This window comes from Pogona vitticeps, chromosome 5 (genome assembly GCF_051106095.1).
Source record: "Pogona vitticeps strain Pit_001003342236 chromosome 5, PviZW2.1, whole genome shotgun sequence".
Taxonomy (NCBI): domain Eukaryota; kingdom Metazoa; phylum Chordata; class Lepidosauria; order Squamata; family Agamidae; genus Pogona; species Pogona vitticeps.
The window spans coordinates 4,997,656-5,023,144 of record NC_135787.1 but is presented as its reverse complement, the minus strand read 5'-3'; the positions used below and the strand labels follow the sequence as shown (position 1 = coordinate 5,023,144).

Here is a 25,489-nt window from a genome sequence, read left to right as displayed (position 1 = left end):
GAGTGACTCAGAGGTCATCCTGGATCTCTCTAAACATAAGCACTACTGGTTGGGGACTTACTACACACAAATTGACCTTAGTGAGTCTGGATGTGGTGACTTCTAGGCAAGAAGAAGAAGCAATATTAAACACATACTGTAACTGAAGAGCATGATGGGAGGGTTGTTTCGAGCAAGTCTGTGTAATCTGATTAAAACTGCAGTGTGTAAAGAGGGAGATGAAACCCTTTCAGTAGTGATGAAAATCTCTACTCACTCTGTTGCTGTTAGTCTTAGGAGAAAAGCTTTGAAAGGCACCTATGAGAATTGTTTTCCGTGGGCTAGGAAATATTATTAAGCAGTCCATCTTGGAAAGGAAGGGTTAAATGCCCTTCCAGGTGCACTTTAGCCATGATACTGAAGATGGGGCCCCCAGTGTTGCCATTAAACAACCATCCTACCCTGCTTCCCAGTGATGGTTAGTATCCTGTTGCTAGTCTCAACTAGGAAGAGATCCATTGGATCAGTTGCTGAGTTGTAGCTCAGTGCTTTGTATAAATCCCATTGAGAAGTTCCCTCTTTCCTCTTTCCTGGCTCTCTTAGGAAAAGTTGTTTGATTGCTTCAGGGAATATTTGGGAGCTTGAGTGAATAATGTGTAGTTATAAAGTAGCTCTCAAACTTAGGCATGATTTGTCTCTTAAACAAGAAAATTGATTCTTTCAGCCTGTGAGAATTAACTCATTTCCAGCTGTTGTATGTGTTCTTAGCTGTGGAAATAAATACAGTGGTGCCTCACTTGACGACATTAATCCGTTCCAGCAAAATCGCTGTAGAACGAAATTGTCATCAAGCAGAAGTAAAAAGCCCATTGAAACACATTGAAAACCGCTCAATGTGTTCCAATGGGCAAAATACCTCAGCGTCCAGCGAAGATCCTCCATAGGGCGGCCATTTTCTGGTGCCTGTAATGCGAGGAATCCGTCCTAAGCACAGCGGGGAGCCATTTTGAACATCAGGTGACCATTTTGAAACCAGACAATCAGCTGTTTTCTGATCATCGTAAAGCGTAAAATCAGTTCCCGAAGCAGGGGACCGATCATTGTGAAATGAAAAAACCCCATTCAATCATTGTTTTGCGATTGCAAAAACACATTGTGAAGCGATTTCATAGTTAAACGGGGTAATCGTTAATCGGGGCACTATTGTAAATGAAAGAAGAGAGTTTATCTGTATATGGCCCACCTAACTTCCAGCCCCCTTGAGTGTTGGCTGAAGTCTGTGGGAGATAGAGTGCAAAGCAATTCGGCTGCACTATAGTGTAGTGAACATTATCGTAGCCTTGCAGCGTTCCTTAGCATATAACATCTCTTCCAAGTTAGGACCCAACTCACAAATTTCTCTTGTTAGTCCAGAGGCACACAGGGGATTCAGTAAACCAGAGTTGTATCTCATGCAGATCCATGCTAGTTGCTGAGTGATATGATTTAATGCCTGAAGTGTGGGTGGGGAAAGCATAAAATAGCCACTTAATGATAGGCTGGCAGGGAGAGAGACAAAAGGTACTATCAGAGTGCTGACATTAGCCCAAGGCCTATGCATGCTGGACGGCTGGCTATAGGTGTTCCCTTTCCCTTTAATATCCTATAGTGCCTGAAGACTTCATTGTTTGGTCCAATAATTACCACCTTGCAACAATTCTGAGTGACAGAATTGAGGAAAAGAGATACTGAACTGCCTAAAGCCATGTAGTCAGTTGATGGATGAGGAGAGAATTGAACTGGAGATTTCCTAGGTCACAACGTGTGCTTGTGCTCTGTTGTACAAATATTGGGAGTGCTACTACAGTTACTTGACTTACTAAGATGAATTTCTCTTTCCTACAAAGCTGCCACAACATTCAACCAGTAGAAGCCTCCTTCCTCCTATTTTCAGTTTGATGCATCTCAGCAGAGGTGTTGTTCCTCTTCCAGCTCTCCCAAGAAGGCAGACTCTCTGAGATTGCATTTAAGGATGATGTGTACAAGTTTTGTTGAATTGTGTGTTTTGCATTGAGTAGTATAGAATACATCTGTGTACATGCTCACTCTTGAGTTTGGAAATTCCCCAGAATAAAATGGAAATAGCTTTCTATAGAAATCCCTTCTGAGGCAGGTCCCTTGAGACCACACTTGTGTTGTTAATGACCCCTTTCTCTTTTGTTTCTCTTTCCCATCCCCAGACGAACATGGGTTCATGCCTCCTTGTCATCCTGCTCAGCAGCTGCCTGACGTGCCTCACAGCCACCAGTATGACCACAAGTAAGGCAGGTATGTCATTTCACTTTGCCCTTGGAATATAGTGGAAGAAGGGGCATGATTTTTCCAAGAATGCTTCCTGTAGCAGCAGAGGCCCATTGGAAACATACCTTTCCTAACCCCTTATCCCTGGATAGGGGGCAAGGAGAGCATTGCCAACTCTTATGTTTCCTTCTGCTGTATCATTCATCCCATAATTGACACCAGGGTTACCATCATAACAGTAAGTTTGCAAATCGGATTTGATATTGTTTAAGACCTCTTGTCACACCATGGTTAAGTCAGGCTACACCGGGGCAGATGTTCTTTGTGCTGGAGAGAAACAGAAGCTGGTAGGCCTCATCATAAGGAGAGGAGGTTGGTTGTTTTATAACCTGCATGAAGCCACTTGATTGTTGTCTTTGCTGTCATCATATTTACATTTGGAAGTAGGTACCTGAGCTGCACCTTGAAAGGGGCATAAGATTTTTTAATGTCTGGTACAGGTTTGTGTCCTTTTGTTCCAGCGATTCTTAAAAGCATGCCTTCTGTTAGTATAACAGGATTGGCTAATGAGTGTGAGTTTGCATGTACGTACTCAGTTTTCTTTGGGGAAGGTTAGTTTTAACTGAGGCCCGTTATTTAAATTGAACCAACACTGAACTACTGTAATTCATTGGCATTAGTGAACGTTTATTTTGTGAAAGAATATCCGGGTGCCACATTAAAAGAAAGGTCTACGGTAAAACCTTGTCCAGCAGGGGGGGGGAAAGTGTCATTGTAGCCTGGCAGTAACACAAATGCATCTTTTGAAGTAGGATGGGTACTGTTTTTGGGATTTTGCTCACTCCTCCAGAACATTTTGGGAATCTTGTACATGTTATGATCAGTAGTGCTAGAGAGATTAAAGGCTGCCTACATGATTTATAAAACAGCCATTTGCTTCAATATTTTAAGGAAGCGAGACTGCAAGGACTTAAGTGGCATTGAGCAGAGGAGCCTCACAAAAGCAAGGGGACACCAGTTCTATTCTATATTCTGGCACAACTGTGTAAAATATGAAGAGGACTGGTTCTGGTTGTGGGAGGAAGACGGATTTTCCTTGGAGAGACTTAAGTGTGGGAGATATTTCATTGCTGAGGGGTGGGATTGTCAAACTGCAGAACAGATGTTAGGAGGCTGATTCCTAAAAGCCTTGCTCCAAATTAAATTTTTGAAATCCTTGGTGAGGATCATGCCCTGAAAGACTACATATTCCGTTCCACTCAAATTTGCTAGATTTACTGATAATATGTTTGTTCTTTTCTTAGTGCTATCCTGGATGGATTCTCCTTGGCCCACAAGTTCTGTGAAAATTAACAGGACACGACCAAGTAATGGGAAGCCCACGACTCCAGTCCTTCGTAATGCTACTTCTCCAACAGTATCTCCAACTGTGGTACAGAACCATACTACTCCTAAAGCCACTGAACTCCCTCCTGCTACAACCTTCAGGTCACGAGCCACAGAGGCTACAACTTCAAAGGCAACAACGCTCACTTCTGGGACCATCTTCTTTCCACCAAATGAGACATCTTCAGTTTCAAATGTGACTGCTTTAGACCCAGACCTGGTGCCTGTGGAACCCAATGCCACAACTGCTGTACTCACTTCCAACGCCTTTGACACCTCAAGTATGGAATAGTTTGCTGCATTTCCACTTGTTCCATTCATGTGTTATGATTGGTTGCTTCCCTCCCTCTCCCCGCCCCATGTTTAAAATCTTCTGGGAGTAGCGTCAAGCTTGGTTAGGTTGTTTCAGCTGTCTTTTTGCTAAATGTTTCCATCCTGATACAGTGGTGCCCTGCTTGATGATTACCCCGCTTGATGACGAATCCGCTCTACGATGAGTTTATTACGATCGCAAAACGATGATTCCTGTGGGGTTTTCCGCTTTACGATGTTTTTTTTGCTTAACAATGGTTTTGAAACATCGGCGGGTCGCAAAATGGCCTCCCCCTGTGCAAAATGGCTCCCTGCTGTGTTTAGGACTGATTGCTCACTTTACAGGCGCCGGGAAATGGCTGCCCTATGGAGGATCTTCGCTGGACGATGAGGTATTTCCCCCATTAGAACACATTAACCAGTTTTTAATGCATTCTAATGGTTTTTTTTTTTTTACTTTTGCTTGACGACTATTTCGCTGTACAGCGATTTTGCTGGAACGCATTATCGTCATCAAGCGGGGCACCACTGTACTTTGTCCAATGTTAACACACCTTATGTATCCATGGTTCACTGTTTGTTGCATTCTAAAATATGATAGCCGGATATCAATGAGCTTGGTACACTTCAGAAAATGATCGGACCAGCTTTGTGATGCAATGGCTGAAATCTGCTGTTCAGCTCTGAGTGTGCAGTAGGGATGATGTCATCACCAGCAGCAAATCACAAGGTCTTTGGCAAGTCTTTGGGTCCAAATTCAGGTCTTTGGTGCCAAATCCAAGGGCCTATTAAAAACAAGCTCCCCCCCCCCAAAAAAGGGATGATGGATGGGTTCCAAGTAGAGATGGGGCTGTTATCCAAATACCCCCACACAGGTGGCATTAGCGAGGATCCAGCCCCATGGGGCCAGACGGTCCGCTCACCTATCTGACACGGACAGCGCAATCCTACCAGTGGCTCTGCAGTGTGTGATCCACTCGCCACCCCTGGCAGGAGGCGGGAGGACAGGCCTCGCTCCAAGGTTGAAGAGTGGTGAGTCCCAAGTCAAGTCTGAGTCATTGGGGGGGGGACCCAAGTTGAGTCACCAGTGCATGTTAAGTCCAACTTGACAGCAGGTTTCGCAACCCATGTCCCCATCCCTGCAAATTGCTGCTGGTTAAAAGCAAATCACTACTAATTAAAGGTGATTTCTGGGCACATATAACTCGTAACCAGTGCAGTGAAGTTGTGTGCACCTTAGAGTTGCCCAAGGAAGCCTTTAATTTGTGTCCTTTTGCTTTGTTGATGACATCATCACCAATGCATACATGAAGATGTCAGCCACTGAGTCCAATTCCATGGTTTGCACTTTAATTGCCTGCAGACATACTGAAATGGATTTGGTGCCAGAAGTTTCTTTAGGGATGGACTGTGATTTCAACAGCTTTGAAATGAAACAAAATTTACTTGTGGTGCATAGCAAGGACTGTAAATGTGATGGAAGATGTTGCATTCTGATTATTATTAACTAATATTCTCTCTGTGTGCATTCTGTTTTTAGCTGAGATAACAAAAAACCCAGGTAAGAATATTTCTTTGCAATTTTTCCCTCTCCATTCCCTTCACCTCCCTTTGAGATAGAGGTTCACTCTGTGAGTGTTCCCAGACCCAAAGGAAACAGCTGAATCTCTCAAAAATTATATTTAAATAGAGAAGACTCAGAAATAATCACTTTCTCCAAAGCTTGGTTGGGGCAAGGAAGTGAAAGGAAGAGGGAGAAGTAGAAGCACATGAGATTCCTTAAGGTTCTTGTAGAATTTTTTTAAACAAGCCTTTGTGCACATTTGGACAGACAGACAGACAATTTATCTGCACCCAGACACACTTCTCATTGTAGTACTCTGGAGGGGGGCAGGGGAAGTGGACCTTCTGAGTAAGGAACTGTAAACTGAAGGAGGGGATGATGCTATTTGTATTTTTGCTCTTGGTGTATTCTGGGGAGAGGGCCGTGGTTCAGGAACTAATGATTTGTGATGTGTTCATATTTGAGATGGATAGACCTTGGAATCATTTAGCTTACTAAACTAACATGAAGCACTATCGTATTACATCTGCAGTTCATACTGTGCCTCGGCTAAGGGTACAAATTGGGGTATAAATGGAATTACAGTTCCTTGCGATGTAGGACATCACTTCTTGTGTCTGAGTGCATTTTAAAAAGCATCGTTCTACTGGGCACTGCAGCTCCCACTGTTAAGATTCCCTTTCTTTCTCAAAGTACCATAATGGCAGAGACACCATATTTTATGTGGTTAAGTACAACAGCAAGGGGCCTTTTAAGGTCAGGTGGTACCCTACTAGGAACCGTGCGTTCAGTGTAGAGCAGTGAAGAAGTGAGGAAAGCTGAGTGACTGCAAGCCCCTTTGTTTGGAAGAATTGGGAGAATCACTCCAATTCACACCACCAGAGGTGGAATTTGAGACCTATACCTGTTGTGACTGTAGACCTCCGTTTGAAGCATGCTTAAAGCAAAGAACTCTGGCCAAACCTGTGGTGTGCAAAGAACTTTTATATTCTTTGTACACCATATATACAGCCTTCCCGTGTCCAGCCAGATCAAGATCTGTACAGATCAACCACTTGCTTCTTTGTACAAATTTTTAGTGGTCTAATAAAGGTATCGCAGACCCTTGCCTTTGGATTGGCTTTGAAAGGAGATTAGGCAAATGCATGGAGAGTAAGGCTGATAGTTATGAAGATTTTGTCCTTTCTCCAGAATGGGAATCAGAAGCACCTCTGAATATCAGGTGCTTTGGAACTACAACTGCCCTCCTGCATGTGGTCATCCCCATAAGCATCTGCTTCATGGCCACTGTAGGAAATAGGATGCTGAATTAGATAGACTTTAAGATCTGATCCAGCAGAGCTTCTTTGTTCTTATAGTGTTTTTTTTTCCATTTATGCAGATGACACCAGACCAGGTAAGCCATTTCTCTTATACCTCTGTTCTGTGTGTATAAAGATGGCCACCAATTTGGATAGGTGATTAGACAGATTCATGGAGGATAAAGATCTCAGTGGCTTCCAGTCACAACGGTTATCTACTCCTTCCAGGATTAGAGACAGTATTGCTGTCAATTCCATTTGCTGGAGTATACAAGCAGGAGGGCACTTTTTCACTCACGTTCCCCTTGCAGTTTACAACAACAGCAACCTTAGAACTGCAGAGCTGGAAAGGGACTCTATGGATCATCAAGTCCAGCCCCTGTCCAGGAGGCCCAGTGGGGGAATCAAACTCCTAACCTCTGGCTTCACAACCGTAGACCTAAACCTCTGAGCTGTCCAGCAGTTCAGAGCAGCATACCATGTGCAAGAGGTTGGCTTCTGTGAGAACAGTACACTGGACTAGATAGGGTTTTGGTCTCATCCAGTATGGTGCCTGCCTTGTTCTTTTGTTCCCTGATAACCTGTTTGCCTTTTGTCCTTGATTTTGAATGTTGTATCTCATGCAGCATTGAAATGACACTTCTTGTAAATTGTGTGCTCTGTTCCAGAGCTTGTTTATTTCATATTAGCATCTTGTTGCCCCCTTAGCAATTTCAGAGCAGCACTCCAGAGGCTATCCCACATATTCGTGCTTCACTGTCTTTTTAATCAAAACTTGTTGCATTGTTGGTTAACCTAACAATGCTAACCTCCTAGTTGGAGGAAAAGCAGGATTCAGTCTCCTCAAACAGCCCTTAGACATAGGGGAGGCTGAGAGTTCCAGGACCAGGAATCTGAACTAATGTTAAGGAATGAAAAGTTCACTTATTGTGAGACGTATGTAAAACGAGCCTGTTATTTTTGTATAAATTGTTTCATTGGTTCTTGATTTAGATAACGATCGTCCAATGGCACTATTTATTTATTTATTTACTTGTTTGTTTGTTTGTTTGTTTGTTTAATTTATATGCCGCCCACACTACTCAAAGGTCTCTGGGCGGCTTACAACATTTAAAATACAATAAAAATTCAGAACAATTAAAATGCAATTAAAATATATATAAAAATTGCCATCAGACCCACAAGTAAGATTATTTCAATTAAAAGCCTTCTGGAACAGGAAGGTTTTGACCTGGCGCCGCCATTATCACAGCATTTGTGACAATGCTGTGATAATGGTGGTAAGCAGCCATTCTTGGTTCTTATATTGGGGTTATAGGGACTCCAGAACAAATGAAATATAACAGTGGGTACCATTAAGGCCGTGCTGCAGGATGGGCTTTGCATTGTGCTGTACCCTAGAAAGTAGAAAGTGGTTGCCTCCTCCCTATGGGACTCCTGAGATCTCCACATACATGAGTAGCTGCAAAGTATGTTTGTGCGTGGATGCTAGCCTTCTCTCTGCCCCGCCCCATCTCTTTTCCTGTGGACCACATGAGGTGGGGAGGCGAAAAGAATTCTCCAGTGACTGTTTTGCTCCATCAGAATTTAAAGAGAAGCAAAACAGGCTTCCTTCTCATTGCCAGTTCTGTGTATGCTGTTTCCAGTTTTATATTTCAGGGTGTATCTGAAACAATGGACCAGCTGTTGTTACCGTGGGATTTTGGGCAACTACACAAACGTGTACTTTGCTATTCATGTTGTCTGGATGGTGGTGTTTGCTATGTCTGTGAACAGTATCTGTTATGTGTGTGTGATCCCTTCATGCTTTTAGCCAGGCTCCTTATGGGCAGGAAGTTAGTAACTCACACCAGTGCTGTGTGTGTGTATGTGTGCGTGCCTGCAAGCAGTAGGAAAAAAAGACGCAGGATACATCACAACCAGTCTGTTTTTAAACGGGACTACTTGACAGTGATGAGTTGCTGTTGCTTTTGGCCCCATCTGTCCTGACTAGGAGTGTCAATGCAGCCTTTTCAGGCTCGGTGTCCAAACAGAACACACCTGGCAATATATTCTCCTGTTCCCACACTCCACCCCAGCAATGTGGTCTGTGGCTGGGTAACGTTACAGAGGAAGCGGCAAGCTTGTGTCAGCCAGCTCTAGGATGGTTCTCGTATCTGTTTCAGGGTGGGGCAGAGGGTGTTTGGAGAATGTCTTTCGCCTCCCGTTTTGTTAGCTCAGTTAAAAACAATTTTTAACGCTTCTGAGTAGATACAAAAAGTGATTTGTTGCAGATTGATTTATCCTAATTTCATTTCCATTTGTACTGCATTTTGTGCATGGTGCAGAGTTTGGCCTGAAGGATGGGGTGGAGGCTCACGTTTAGTTATAGAGAGCTTTGCGCTTTGTAGCTTCTGGCAAGTAAGAATCTTCTCCAATGCACTTCCAGGCCAGAAAGCTTTTACAAAAGTTATTCTCTCTCTACCTCTCTCTCTCTCTCTCTCTCTCTCTCTCTCTCTCTCTCTCGGCCACAATTAGCAGGGTAGCCATTTTTTTAAAAAAAATGGGTGAGTAAGTTTTGATTAGCTGGCTGGATAGTGCAGTGGTTTTGGTCTCTGGCTACAGAGCCAGAGGTTGGGAGTTTTAACACCCACACACATATTGTACCTCCTAGGAGAAGAGCCAGCCTGTGTAGCCAAGCTGCGCAGTCCCAATGTGCCCACAGAAGAAAAGAATGGTAAACTACTTCTGAGTACTCTCTACCTGGAAAAGCATGGAAAGGATCACCCATTGTCAGAATTGACTTGACCACGGACAGTTATTATTGTCAAGTTTTGTGGACTTAACACGCTTTCGTAAACACCTTGAATTTATTGTTCACACTTCTTAAAAGTGTATCAAGGTAGTGTATATCAGAGCTGACGATCACAGGCACATTGTAAGCCAATCCAGACTTCCCAAGGGGAAAAGATGTGACAGGTGGGGGCTTGACATGTATGCCGGGTCTCCCAGCCACCCTTTGAGCCTTACACATGTTCATGTGGAAAGCCAAATAAAGCTTCTATCCCTGACATGAGGATGAGAAAGTTAAAGTTCGAGGCAAGCCATTTCCTTTACTGATGCTACAGCAGCCGCGTATGGTAGTAGCCAGTTACTGAATGAGCTACGATCAGGGAAGGACTTCTAACTGCAGCCCATCCAAAGGATACATCTGGCATGGAGATGTTGGGCTTTGGGTCCTTTTTGATATATCTGACTCAGAGTTGAAGATTTTTTTCCCCCCGCTGCAGCCGTTAACCACAAGCAGGAAACAGAACAATGAGCTGTCAACTGCTTTCTTCATGTTGTGTTGCTGCTTTCTGCCTGCTATCTGTCATGCCTCCCTCTGCCTTCACTCTTTCCAGTAGAGAGGTTGCTAGGGCAAAGTGCAAACCTGGCAGCTTCCAGGGCTCAAGGAGCCAGCCTACAGCTCATTTGTAAACCTGTTGCATCTTTCAAAAGACGGGCAACATACCGTGTGCGCACCACCACTGTCTGCTGTGAGTTTTTAAAGGAAATTGCTGGGGGCCTGTTTCTTTTCCTTTTCTCAGAGAACATGTAGGAAAATGTGGCTGCAACTGCTTTAAGTATGCACCAGACACTCTTCCATTGTAGATCTCAGCATGCAGTATTAGCCTGCCTGGAATGTAAATCCTCTACAAAAGAAATCTTTGGCGAGATGAAGCCACAGCCAGTTCTCGCTGCCAAACTGCAGCAAGCAGTTTCATCAGAGCTGAAACTAAACATCTCACTTATTCTCTATGAGGAGAGATTTCTCCAGATGGAGGACTAATTCATTTTTCCTTCTTAAACCTCTCCAGCTTTCCCCCTTTTTGACTTTAGCTCACCTAGCATTCCTACTAATTTATCAGTTTACATAATGTGAATGGGCTTCTGAAGCTTGGTTTTTAATCTTTGTTAAATTAAGAAGCTCATGGGATCTGGGAATTTGTCTCAGTGTCTCCTACCTCCCAGATTTGCTGAGAAAAATAAATCCAGGTAGTTGATAGAAAGTCAGAAAATTAGTGCAATCGAAAATAAATGTGCCTTTTTTGTTTTACAGCTTCTGTCCAGCATTAAACTTTGCAGTATCATAGAGGCCATTACATTAGACAGGCTGGGCAACATCTGAGTTGGTCTTGAATGACCTCTAAGAGTCTCTGTGTAGTTCATGTCTGTTTAGGTCTTCCATCTCAAAGTTTGTAGAGCTCAAAGAGTAGTGGGGATGAGGGCATGAAAATAAGGCCTGTTCCCACCTTTCTCGGTACTCTAGCAGTGCTTCCTGTGTTCACCCCAAGGTTCTACATAGTTGCTGTAAGCACGCTCAAAGCTGCTGATCATGCTGACATCTATGAAAGGCACCTTATACAGACCTTCACACTCACATAAAAGTCCGTAGGACTTCCAGGTGGGCTGAAGGCATATAGGTCAAGTCTTAGTTATGTCTCCACATCATCCCCACACTTCAGTCCCTGACCTTTCAGGTTGGATGCCTGAATAGGGCTTTTAACACAGAAGGAACCAGCAAGAAGCTGTGCAAAGAAGAAGGAGGCCACACTGCTGATAAGATCATGACTTCCTGGAGCTGAAGTTCTCAGTACCTGTTTCATTCTGTTGTAAGGCTCTGGCACTTTATGTGTAAGTGCAGCCCTTCTAAATGTGCAAAGATTTGCAAAGCTGCCGGTGGCCATAGTTCCTTTTAGCCATTCCTTCACTCATTTTAGTTTAGACCAACTTAAGTCTTGCATGGTTTACTCACTACCGCACATCATCAAATACACTTGGTTTCCTCTCTCTGTGTGTATAATTTGTAAGCATGCTTATCATATTTTAATAATACTGATGATGATGATGTGCCATCAAGTCAATTCTAACAGCGGCCCTTTTCAGGGTTTTCTGGATAGAGAACATGCAGGTTTGCTGTTCCCTTCTTCTGGGAGCACTCTATTTTATATTTTATTTATTTATTCTATTTATATCCTGCCTATCTGGTCTTGTGACCACTCTAGGTGGCTAGAGGGACTGTGCAGCTTGCCCAAGGCCACAGAGGCTGGGTGTACTCACAGGAAGCATAGTGGGGGAATCAAATTGCCAACCTCTGGCTCCACAGCCAGATGCCTAAGCCACTGAGCTATCCTGCCAGAGTATAACGAACCTGAATTATGTGATCTAGAGGGTGCATTCGTGCTTAAGATCAGGAGAAATATTTATGGCTGGATGAGACCAAGGTCTACCTGGTAAAACATCCTTCAGCAAAGATACAGTACATGGACTGGATGATTGGACACAGAATTCTCTATCTGAGGGGGAATCTCCAGCCTTCTTCCTTCTCCACTGAAAAAAATGTTACTTACCTGTCCGACAGCCTAGCATTAGGTAATTCAGCAGGTATTGGTCTACGTTTGATCATGGTATCCCTCACTCTCATCCCAGGCAAGCTGCTTTTGTCCTTAGGCAAGTTACTTTTCTGTCGGTCTCTCTGCCTTTCCAAGCAAACTTACAGTTTGAGGATGACAATACTAGCTTGTCCAAGAAGGCTGTCGAAAAACATGAACATGAATTAGATGGGACCCTTTATAAATGTGAAATACACGCTGTATAAATGACAAGTGGCACTGTTTTCAAAACTAGAATGAGCAAAGACAGAGATAGTTGGAGGTCATACAAAATAAAACAGACATTCATGGGTTATTTGTTACTGAATCCTCACAAGTGTAACAGAGTAAAGTAATAGCTCCTGAGGAGATAGGACAGGTTGTACTACCACAGATTGAGTTACCACATTTTAAAACGATCTCCCCTGTGTAGGCAAAAAAATGCAAATACAAAACCAGTGCAATCCAACATGGCTAGAACTATTTCTCCTATTGTATAGTCTTGTGTTTTGAAAGGATGGGGTTTTTAAATCATAAGAGAACATTTGAATCCTTAAGAAATACAGTCTTACACCTGGAGCTTGAAGTGGTGCTATCCATTCTACAACCTCTTTCTGGTACCTTTTTGGTTCTAGCATGAATTAACTATTTTTTTAACATCACTCTGGGGAAGCTATTGAATATGGTGAGTTTCATGGCCAAAAATACATCTCCAGATAGTTGCAAAGCCTGCAGATGTCTAGAACTGTTTTACTTCAAAAGTGACATCTAACAATTCACAATACTGTCTGGGAATCTACTGCAGGAAATAACGGAGATGCTAGCTAGTAAATTTGTAACTTCAGTTATTCTCCTTTTGTAACCCACTTTCAGGATTTTGATGTTCCTAAGAAAGCTTTAGTTCTTCTTGTAGGAGAAATCACCTTTGCAGGCATACCCGAGCAGAATAAATTTTAGAAGCAGCAGTGGATCCCGCCTCTTTTTTTTTATTTGGGTATTGTTCTATCCAGTGCCACTCCTATCAAGATCAGGAATCTTGCTAAGCAGAAGACATGTGACTTATTGAACTTGCAGATTCATGCGAGCCAAGCACATCTAGGATGCCAAAAATGTATTTTTACTGATTCATGCAGAGATGGGAAAGCAACCCCAAACTCTTGTCAATTTGTATAAAAGAAATCAAATGACTAATTAACAACTGTACACAAACTTGCATGGATTGTAGTTTATGTTTTCGCTTCAGTCCTGCTTGCTGTTCAGGCATCCCCGTATCTTTAGAATTTCTCATAGGCCCAGACAGGAGTTTGACCTAACAATTAGACATATAAATGCTCACAACTTCCATAGGCGCACTCATCCATTCAGCTCAACCAGTGTTACCAAGGATCTCAGAGTCAAATGGCATGGAGGTATTGTGTCTGAAGCTTTTTAGTGAGGTTTTGGTTATGAGTTTGAAGTCTAGACTTGCAAATAGGTTGTTGTCATGATGAAGTCAAAGATGGCCCATTGACAAGACAACTAGAGTGGTCGAAATGACTAGATAGGCGGGGTATAAATACAATAAACAAACAAACTACCATCTCTCCAAGAGTTTAGTATACCAATGAGCATTAGCGTAATTAGGGGGAAATACAGGCTTGATCTCTTGTCTTCATAGGAAGAGTTTAGTTTTATATAAAACTGCTACAGGGAACTATAGAATGGGTTCTGTCACACAGTCATAGAATGCAAATGTTTTAAAATTTATAGTGTGGCCATTTCTAACACAATTTATTTATTTTATTTATTTTATTCTAACACAAGCCAAAATCTTCTCTCTTTTTTCTAGATGAGACACCCATCATAGCTGTAATGGTGGCACTATCATCCTTGCTAGTCATAGTATTTATTATTATTATCTTGTACATGTTAAGGTAAGTAGTGCTTGGTAAATCTCTTGACTTCCCTTTTTGGGGACCTCTCTCATAGCGTTCTTTTCAGGAGGCATCATTAACCAATTGATTGATTGAAATATATAGGGATCAATTTAACTTTTGGGCCAGGATGGATTTGGTTTAAATTATGATTTGAATAAAAATAGTTAGATTTTTTTTACTATTTAACTGTCAAAAACTCACTTTAAAAAAATGTAAATGATTTAAATGATTACTTAAATCAGTTTGTTTTTTAAAGAACCATTGGTGGTTTTTTTAATCCACTCTGGTTTGGGCCCATGGTATGTCCCACAAGTCTCAAAGAAGCCTCTGTTCCAGTTAGTGGGCAGCGACTGTCCCCTAAGTGTCGCAGAAGCCAGATTCCTGCCTTCTCTCATTAGATTGCATAATGGCATGAGCTTCCAATCATGACTGCTGAGTGATGGCAGTGGAGGGGGCAAGAGGAAGAGATTAAGGAGAGTAAGTGTCTCTGTGTTGAATGACATTGAAGCAGAAAGTTCCCATTGCTAGTACTGGCAGAGGAGGACACACTGAATAGAGCAACATCAGCCATGCCATTAAGGCACTCTGCACTTACTTCTCCCTCCCTCCTGCCTCTGGCTGGACTGAGCCACTATCTTTCTTGAACTGGTGTTGCTGCCTGGTTCTTGAATCTAAATTGTGGTTGGGGTAGTTGGCCTCAACACACTGAAATCAGTACCTTCTAGCTATCATCCTGGAGGTAGGGACATGAGGCATGGGACATGAAGAAAGCCCTGATGCTCATATTTTCACACCAGTGGATCTGAAGAGGCAAACACAGTTGCACTTTTGCTGAGTACCCCATTGTCAGCTGAACAAGCAGGGCAGTAATGGGCGTGGGGAGTTGGGATTGAATTGGTTTTCCATTGGTGGAGAGACACAAATCATAGCTACTGTGAAGTTCTGGGGTGAAGAACTTTGCATCCTACATTCTGAGCTCCTTTAAACACAGTCTTGTGCTTGTTAAATTGGAAGTGATTCCTCTGAGTGCAATTGTGTGTTAGGATAATATGCTTGCTTTTAATAGACTTTCACACTTCTGTTTCAGACATAGTGTTGATCTCTTTAGTGACAAAGGTCTCAGACCATCTGCATAAACCTGCATGTGAAAAGTTGTGTGTGTGTGTGTGTGTGTGTGTGTGTGTGTGTGTGTGTGTGTGTGTGTGTGTGTGTGTGTGTGAGAGAGAGAGAGAGAGAGAGAGAGAGAGAGAGAGAGAGAGAGAGAGAGAGAGAGAGAGAGAGAGAGAAGGCTAGAACTGTCAAGGCAAGCAAGAGAAAAGGTGAGATACATTTGACAGGTAGTGGATTGTTTTTTTCTCTTACATGAAAAACAACCAGTTTAATCTTCAAGGTAGAATAGAGTTGTGTGAACATGTACATTTTAAATAAATTTAATTAAGCTATCATTTTAGTGGGTGGGGAGTGTTTCGGGAATTTTATGTGTGTGCATGGTCTCTGGGTGTCTGTGAATTTCGTTGTATGAGTATACTGTGTATATACTTACAATGGCAATAAATTATTATTATTATTTGAAAACCTTAAAATTGATTAATGACCTGTGGGTTCTGTCCTGTCCTTGCTGTATAATATTTCCATGAAACCAGTAGGAGAAGTGATTTTGTAGGTTCCCACCTGCTGCCATGCTGCTTACTTTGTTCAGATCTGTTTATATATTCACATCCAGGGGTCTGAATAGAAGTAAATAATTCCAATGTTTATTGAAAAATTATACTTGTCAACATCAACACTTGCGTAACTCTTTTCAACTCAAAAACATAGAAGTTGTGTTTTCTTTAACTTTTGTTTCTCACTTCTTTTAAAAGACATTTCTTTCATTTCAAATATCAACTTCTCTTATTCCACTTGAAGTCTGTATTTCCAACCTCTTCCACTCTAAAAGGGTTTTTAAAATATGCTAAACAGGGTGTTCCACATTATGGGTGTTTTTGTACAATTACACTGAGACAATTCTTCTCTAACTTTCTCATCACCATAACAAGCCTCTGAAGTTTATCGTTTGAGTCCCCTCCTCTTGGGTCTTTTGAGAAGAGATAAATAATTTTTCAGATTCCTTCTCAGGTTGCTATTTTAACCAGACACTTAAATGACTGGTTGAAAACACCCTGATGACGCAGAGACTGGTGTGGACTATTGCAGTGCCGGGCACAGCAAAGTGTAATGCTGCTGTTCTCAAAAAAGGGTTTTGTGTGAAGAAAGATTTTCTAGGGGCAAGTTTGGCTTTCACGTGGCCTATTATGTACCATATTTTTCCATGTATAAGACTATACTTTTGTCTAAAATCTTTAGACTAAAAATTAAGGGTCATCTTATACACAGAAGTAAGCTGAGGAGAGAACAAAACAAGTAGAGGGGAAAACAGGGATCAAAGTGATCCTGCAGGGCTTTGATCCCTGCTTTCCCTTCCACTTGATAAGCCTTAGCAAAAGGAAAGCAGGGATCAAAACACTGCAGGATGGCTTTGATCCCTGCTTTCCCCTTTGCTTACTAAGTCCCATGGGGCTTATCAAAAGGAGGGGGAAAGGATCAAAGCAATCCCATGGGTGTATAAGGGGGAAAGGGATCAAAGCGATCCTGCATTGCTTTGATCCCATTCCCCCTACACTTGCTAAGCCCCACTTAGATTTCTTAATTTGGGGTTAGAAAAGTGGGGAGCATCTTATACATGGGGGCGTCTTATACATGGAAAAATACGGTACTTCAGACATAAGCGTATTTCAGCTGATTTCCTGCGTATTTCTCCTTGCAGATTCAAAAAATACAAGCAAGCTGGGAGTCATTCAAACTCCTTTCACTTGTCCAATGGCCGGACAGATGACATGGGTAAGTCTTGGTCTTCTATAATGTAAGCAACTGTGTGAAAGGAGCATTCTTTGTCAGTGTTTGGATAAATAAGGTGCAGAGCTGCCTCGTGGGTGTTATAATGATGCACCCATGTTTAGACTGAAGGAACACCTGCACACCAACCTGCATATTCCTAACATCCCTGCCCCATGACCCTATCATGCAGCTACCTCCTGTCATGTTGGTTAGGGCTGAAGTGCAGTCCCTATTTTTTTCCCATGAAATACTACCTCCTCCTTCCCACAGGCTGCTGTTTTTGGTCTGTATCATGCCTTGGCTCAGCCAGACAGTGACTGACCTGTGCAGTTGAACTAGGAGGTAGTAGGGATTTTCAGCAAAAGTTGTTGGCTATCTGTCAGTGGTGGAAGTGGCTTTGTTTTCTGGAGGAAAATACTGTTTTGCTCTCTGAGACAAAGGCCCTGAACAATTAGTTAAAAAGGGCTTTCATTTGCGCATCTTCTCCCTTTGTACTGGCTGATATCACAAGGCTTTTGTACCAAGGCAAAAACAGAATGAGTTTCTTCGTGTCCTCAACAGGCTGTTTCTCTGAGTGATGCCCTGAGTTGTCCCAAACTGCAACACTATATCTTTTCCCTATTGGAGTGATTTGTTTATATGGGGGAAAGTGACACAATCTGCTTACGGACACCAAATGAAAAAGGGGCCTTTGCCCAGTGTCTGCAGCAAAAGAAAGACTGTGTTCCTCTTTTCTGTGTTTGTAATACAGAGCCCCAGAGCATGCCTTTGCTTGCCAGATCTCCCAGTACCAACAGAAAGTACCCACCACTCCCTGTTGATAAACTGGAGGAGGAGATTAATCGGCGGATGGCAGATGACAACAAACTCTTCCGCGAGGAATTCAACGTGAGTGCTTTCTCCTTTCTCAGCCCCACATATAACAACTCCACTCTCTTTGGTCCTGCCATGTTTTGAGGTTGTGCTTTAAAACAAAACAAAACAGAAGTTAGCTGGTTGGACAGCTCAGTAGTTTAGGTATCTGGCTGGAGAGCTAGAGTTTGGGAGTTTGGTTCTTCTTCGTGGCCTCTGTGAATCACAGCCTCGGTGATTCGCACCTGTGCGGGGCCTCATCGGAAGATTCTGGAGCTTTTGTGGTAGCAATAAACACATTAGAATAGGCCCCTCTCCACCCGTAAAAGTACCTTGGCACCAAGCGTCCCCTGTCAGTTTCTTTCAACTGCCACGTTGAGAGCTTCATCTGCTTCTGTGAGTAAAAGAGCTTATTCTTGATTCCTTCCTGTTCTCAATCTTTTTTCTTTTAAACTATTAGATCAAACTCATTATCGTCAGAGATTTTTCCTTTCCCCTCCTTCAGCCTCTGTCCGCAGCACGCACGCACGCACGCACGCACGCACGCACGCACGCACGCACGCACGCACACACACACACACACACACACACACACACACACACCCCTCTTCAGTCGTCGGTTTTTCTCCTCAGTTTTTTTCTCCTATTCACGGCCCCTTTGGGGACAAAACCAGCTTCCTCCCATACCATGTCTAAGCGGATTGATAACCTCTATACAATCCATGACCCAGGAGCCATTTTCCTCCAAAAACAACCAGCTCCAGATTCTATATTTGTCGAAGCCTCTCAGTTGAGATCTCTGCACCGACAATCTCTCATACCACTAAATAAACACAGCCAACGAATGGACTCCATGGGTAGATGGCTTTACTCTTCTGCAGCCTTCACCATGCGAGTCGCCAATTATCCAGGAGCCATGGAAGCTTACCAACACTTCCTCTGGGACAACATGTCCACCTTTATTGAATCCCTGCCAGACGATGAAAAGATCCTAGCACAAACCTTCCAACAAGGAGGTCTCTCCATTACTAAACAACAGATACTTTCCGCCCGTCACACCATAACCCTACAGCCAAGTCCATGGCCACTTCAGTAGCCCCACACCATTTTTCCTAACTCAGAATGGCCGGCTTAGCTGAAGATGCTCGGGCACATATCTAAGACCTCCCCTTTGATGGAGCATGTCTTTTTCATGCTGAAACTGACAATATACTAGAGAACATACAAAAGAAACATTCAGCAGCCAGACGTTGGGGAGTTTACCCTTCCTACCAGAAATGTCCTCAGCAAAATCAATGGAAACAACCCTATAACTTGTACCAGAGGTTCTAGTGAGACCCTCCACGACAAACCTCTTACAATCCATACTTCAAAAACCAAGGAGCCAAAACCTGGCAACAGCCTGCCACTAGGCAGAATGATTGGAAACCCAAACACCATGTTTGACATTCCTCTGACCAAGATCGCCACCCACCCCACCAACCCTGCCCTCTGGAAAAACCTTAACTGCATGGGAATCCATCACCACAGATTCCTGGGTACTCTCCATCATCAAAAATGGCTACTGCATCCACTTCTTCAAACTTCCTCCAACAACACATGTCGTTACTCCTCCGTCAGAACCCCTGCAAGAAGAAATAATGAATTTACTTCTCCAAGTTGCCATACAATCTGTCTATCAAAACAACACCGGGGTTTTCTCTCGCTGTTTCACCGTCCCCAAGAAGACAGGGGTCTTTGCTCTATTCTAGATTTAAGATTATTAAACAACTACATTGTCACCACAAAAGTCCGCATGATTACTCTAGAATCAGTTCTTCCCTTACTTCAAAAAAACAATTAGTTCACCGTCATAGACCTAAGAGATGCTTACTTTCATACTGCAATACATCCTGCACACAGAAAATTCCTTCGTTTCCAACTTGGATCACAAAGCATAGCAATTCAAAAGACTCCCATTTGGACTTGCAACAGCTCCGATAGTGTTCACCAAGTGCATGGTGCCAGTAGCTGCCTACCTCAGACTTCAAAACATTCTAGTCTTTCCATATATCGATGACTGGCTCCTTTGTAGCATACTCCCGTCATAAAGCTCAACGGTCAACCTCTGGGAGTGGTGTCTGCAACATCATATCTGTCTCACAGCCTTACACATTGCTGGTTAAGACAATGACCTAGCTGACTCGCTCAGCTGTACAGATGCCCAAGCTCATGAGTGGGAACTAGATCAATCAGTATTCCGCCAACTGTGCCAGAAATGGGGCACACTGACTCTCGATCTCTTTGCCTCCCAAGCAAATCAGAAATGCCAACTGTATTGCTCCCGAGCAGGAATAGGAGAACATTCCCAGGGAGACGTGTTTGTCGGCCGTTGGCCCAACACTCATACCTACCATTTTTCCACCATTCCCTCTCCTCCACAAAGTTGTCGTCCGTCTACAACAAGACAAAACCAATGCCATTGTTATAGCCCCTTGGTGGCTGAGACAGACTTGGTTCCCAGTTCTCCGCAGTCTCTCATCAGACATCCACCATCTCCCCCGCCTGCCACACCTCACACAGAACCAACTCCCAAGTCCTACACTTGGACTTACCTGTTCTGTACCTGGCATCGTGGAGGATTCTCCCTCATTAATGAACATTCTTCATCATGCCAAAAAACCATCCACAAGGAAAGCCTGCCTGTACAAATGGAAGAAATTTCAATCCTTTACCAAATCTTCCTCATCATCCTCCATCAGTCCGTCACTTCCCACTGTTCTCTGCTTCCTCCTACATTTCAAATCCAAGGGACTCTCCATCTCATCCTTGAGAGTCTGCCTTTCAGCAATAATATCATACCAACCTCGAAATTCTCCAGCAGTAAACTTCTTCAAACATCCAACAATGAAACGTTTCCTGAAAGGTCTCTCTCATATCTACCCTGATACTCGACCTCTCTCTCCACAGTGGTCACTAACTCTTGTTTTGAAACAGTTTGCCAAAGCTCCTTTTGAGCCATTAGCTACAACTGACTTAAGACTCAGCATTTCTTGTAGCTATCACCTTAGCTGGACAAGCTAGTGAATTAGCAACTTTACACTATGACTACCCTTGTCTACAACTTTTTCTCCAGTAAGAGGAAGTTATTCATGGACACTTCCTTCCTCCCCAAAATTGTCTCTCAATTTCATCTTTCCCAGCCGATTGTCCTTCCTTCATTTTTTCCATCACCTTCTTCAAACCAAGAAAAAATACTCCATACGTTGGATGTCAGAAGAGCTCTTGCTTTTTATCTCCAACGTACCCAGCCTTTTACACAGTCATCTCATCTCTTCATAAGCCATCAGCTACCTACAAAAGGCTGTCAGGTGACTTCCCAATCTATCTCCAGATGGGTCACCTCTACCATTCATTTGGCTTATCAGCTTGCTTGACAACCACCCCTAGAGTGGTTTGCCCTCACTCCACCAGGGCAGTGGCAGCCTTTACAGCCTTTCTCCGCAGCGTACCTCTCCCAGACGTCTGCGCCTCTGCCACTTGGGCACAGCCGTCCACGTTTATCCATCATTATAGACTCAACCTCCGGCAGAAGTCTGATGCAGTATTTGGACATGCTGTTCTAGCCTCTACCTTGGGATGACACCCTGCCTCCGGGTAAGACAGCTTTTTAGTCACCCAGGGTGTGATTTACAGAGGCCACGAAGAAGAACGACAGGCTACCCACTTGTAATTGTAGTTCTTTGAGTGGACCTCTGTGATTCACACATCCCGCCCGTCCTCCCCTCTGTCACACCATTGTTTGCTTACTATTAAGCAGCAGTTGGCACAACTGAAAGGGGACACTTGGCAGCAAGGCACTTATACGGGTGGGGAGGGACCTATTCTGATGTATTTATTGCTACCACAGAAGCTCTAGAATCTTCCAATGAGGCTCTGCGCGGGTGCGAATCACCCAGAATGTGAATCACGGAGGTCCACTCGAAGAACTACAATTACGGGTGGGTAACTTGTCATTCTCCACTGTGATTCTACGAGTAGAGCCAGCCTGGGTGGCCTTGGGCCAGCTGCACAATCCCAAGACACCCCCTGGAAGAAGGGAATGGCAAACCACTTCTGAGTATTATCTACCTGAAAAACCCTGAAAAGGGTATCCATAAATCAGAATCAACTTGACAATACTCAGTTATTATTTTTAAAAGTAGAATATTGACCAATGTGCAGTACTGTTTACACCAAACTGAGACCGCAGTGAACCAAGCTGCTCCTTCTGTGTTGTCCTGTGACTTTTCCCTTCTGCACCCCTACTAGGGCAAACCTGAGTCTTGTTTTAGCAATCCAGGAAGTGAGAGGAAGGGATGTTGCCTTGTACTCAAATATCTAACCTCAGTCTGTGTTCCTTTCTGTCCCCAACCTCCCAGCCACAGCTTTTTAGATCGGCAGGGCTGCTGGCTTGCCCTTATTTGACCTTGCTCCTCGGGCCCCTTTCCAGACTCCTTCACGCCCTCTTCCTGTTTTTTTTGCTGGAAATCTGTTCCTGATTATTGATGTAAATCTGAACAGTCTTTGAGAGCTCATGGGGGTTCCTATAAGAGCTTGATCTCATCTTTCACTAAATCCACCCCTTCAGTGTTGGTTCCACCCAGAGTGACCTTTTAGCAATGCAAACCAGGTGGTATAATTGCGCTGTGTGAAAATCCACAAAAACCCATGCTGTAGTGAATTTGTTTAAAGTGTCATAGTCTTCATTGTTTGTGAAAATGATGGACTATTAGGAGTAGGGGCTATGCTGTGCTTACTAGAGATCGCATATTACCTGTGCTGCTAGGACGTTGCTGGTGAATGAGAGAGATCTGGGTATAGAAATGGTAAGTTTCATTTTCTGCTTTTGTTCTAACTGTCTGGGAATTGTGGTATTTGTAGCACACACACACTCAGTGCAAAGAAGGGTTATTAATGTAATGGTCCGAAGGGCACAGGTACTTCACACTGCTCCCTTTTTATCACTGTGCAGCATAGACACGGTGTTATACTCATATGTGCCCTAATGGAGACCCTACAGTCTCTCGTTTTTGTGAGGTTTATTAAGCTAACAGCTACTGATTCTCAGTGACCTTCATGGCAACTGAGAGTGTGATCCTAGTGTCCTGTCCTGCTCCACCCCAGAGCAGATTGAAAAATAATTAGTAGGTTTTCTAATTTAAACACGTTTTTAAAAGCTCTATCTGACAATAGGTGTAGTTGAATTAAAGCCATGTATTTGAATTTCTGGCTGCAGCAATGTGTGCTTAACACTGAGTGTCCTCGGACAGTCTCCCAGTCTTCGCTTCACATAGGAGGGTGGGGGATGTTATGTTCCATAACTTCATTTTGACCCCATCTTTGCTTTGTTACTTCTCCAAACCACTTTTTGTTTGTTTGTTTGTTTGTTTGTTTGTTTGTGCTTGAAGTTTCACTTTGATGGTGCACTTGCTATTCATTATTCTGGAATTTGTCTTTTTTTAAAATAATCTGAAGCAGGTTACCACAGATCCAGCTCATGCAATTTGAATTGGAACTGAGGAAGGCTTTACTGCCATCTTGTGTTGCTAAGTAGCATGGCCTCTTAATTCCATGTGTCTTTTAATCTGTTTGCACAGAATTGATAGAATTAATTGAAAGTCTACAATCAGACAGTAACACCACCGTCCTCATTCATTAACTTACTAAATGTTTTGATTCACATATAATTGGGCATAAATTGCTCCTGAAGAATTACCTTGACACACAAATTTATTTATTTACAGTATTTATTTGAAATGTTTTTCCCTTCCTTTCTTCTTAAAAGGACCCAAGGCAGCTGCCTCAACATGTTGGTTGGATCGTATATACAGTATAAGTTTAATTTCTTCATCGAGGGTCTTGTCATTGTGTAGATGTGAACTGGCCAGGCTGTTTTTTTATTTGTTTGTTTTGTTTTGTTTTTTTGCCAGGGTACACTACTGTCTCATTTCACCAGCCACTGAAAAAGTAATGAATATTATGTCCATTTTACCAGATGTCAAGACCTTAGTATGGAAATAGTCTGCACAGCAATTTCTCTGAATAATTTTCAGCTGGAGATGTAGCAGTCAGTCATTTCATTTCTTCTTCGTCCTTCCAGGCTCTTCCAGCATGTCCTATCCAGGCAACTTGTGAAGCAGCTTCTAAGGAAGAAAACAAAGAGAAGAATAGATATGTGAACATCTTGCCTTGTAAGTATTATCTCCTCTCTTTCCCTCAGATGGCTTTGTGGTAACTGTTAAGCTTCTATTCTTAACATGAGGACATGTGAAGCCAAGCAGTATTTTTTTAATACAGTGGTGCCTCGCTTAACGATTGCCTCACTTAACGAGGAAATCGCTTGACGATTAGGTTTTCCCGAAAAGATGATTTAAATGGGAAAAATCCGCTTCACGATGATCAGTTCCCTGCCTTGGGAACCGATTTTCGCATTACGACGATCTAAAAACAGTTGATTGTCGGGTTTCAAAATGGCCATCGGGTGTACAAAATGGCCCCCCGCTGTTTTCTAGGACAGATTCCTCGCTTTACAGGCAGCGAAAATGGCCACCCCTATGGAGGATCTTCGCTGGAAGGTGAGTTTTCAGCCCATTGGAATGCATTGAAGGGTTTTCAATGCATTTCAATTGGCTTTTTTATTTCGCTTAACGAGGATTTCGTTCTACAGCGATTTCGCTGGAACGGATTATCCTTGTTAAGTGAGGCACCACTGTACGTGGATCCTTGTGGGCCAAGACTCTGTTCACAACCTGAGTTTGATCCCAATGGGCTCAGGTAGCTGGCTCCCGATTGACTCAACCTTCCAAGGTTGGAAAAATTGAGTACCCAGCTCATAGGGTGGGAGGCAATGTGTAGCCTGCATAATTAAATTGTAAACCACCCAGAGAATGCGTTAAGCACTGTGTGGTAGTATATAAGCATCACACTTTGCTTTATCTGTATAAAAGGGAAACAAGACAGTCTACGGAGCAGCCTCTACAAACTCCTTTAGATAAGCAAGACTGGGATATTTGGGGAGAGGGCAGGAGTCTGGCAGAAAACAATGCTGGAGGGCCAAGGAAGAGTTGGTGGTGAGACAGAAGTGTAATGACATTGGGAAGATTCGTGAAAAGCTTTAGCATGATCTTGAAGTTCAGGACCCAGGTGTTGTTTGGCCAGGCAAAGATCTTGCCTGGCACCAGAGGAGATGAAAAGGAGCAGAGGGGCTGCCGAGAAGAAGCCGTGGCGTCCTTCTGAGAGGGATGACATTGTCCCTTCCTCTTCCACTATGAAGCGTCAAATGGATCACTCAAGCAGGGACCACAAGGCCTCACCTTTGAAGCCTTGCGGACACCGATATGGATCCCTATCTACTGATGGAAGTACGTTAGGGCTATCCACATTTCTTGCTTTATTTCACTGGGCTGACAGATACCAGTCCATTCGTTTGACTCCTTTCTTAATATAACAAAGGCTTTGTGTTCTGGAACTACCTCCGTAGAATTTGAGCCAGTCCTAACAGTCACAAATAAATTATCTCCTTTTGTAAAGGAGGCTGTGCTTCCCAGTTGATGGATTCCATGATGGAGGAAGGTGTTAAACTTGTTCAAACCTCCACTGCTTTTTCTT

The 25,489-nt window shown here is 43.2% G+C and overlaps 1 protein-coding gene across 4 annotated transcripts in view; it reads left to right on the top strand.

The window, feature by feature from the left end:
- PTPRA (protein tyrosine phosphatase receptor type A) overlaps positions 1-25,489 on the top strand; it is a 165,288-nt gene that overhangs the window by 111,766 nt on the left and 28,033 nt on the right. For all 4 annotated transcript variants that reach the window (XM_073002112.2, XM_073002113.2, XM_078394456.1 and 1 more), the window contains 8 exons: positions 2,199-2,286; positions 3,564-3,926; positions 5,498-5,518; positions 6,903-6,917; positions 14,044-14,128; positions 16,938-17,011; positions 17,760-17,896; positions 23,982-24,072. In XM_073002112.2, the coding sequence (XP_072858213.1) occupies positions 2,199-2,286; positions 3,564-3,926; positions 5,498-5,518; positions 6,903-6,917; positions 14,044-14,128; positions 16,938-17,011; positions 17,760-17,896; positions 23,982-24,072 (874 nt within the window). The remainder of the gene's footprint in view (positions 1-2,198; positions 2,287-3,563; positions 3,927-5,497; positions 5,519-6,902; positions 6,918-14,043; positions 14,129-16,937; positions 17,012-17,759; positions 17,897-23,981; positions 24,073-25,489) is intronic.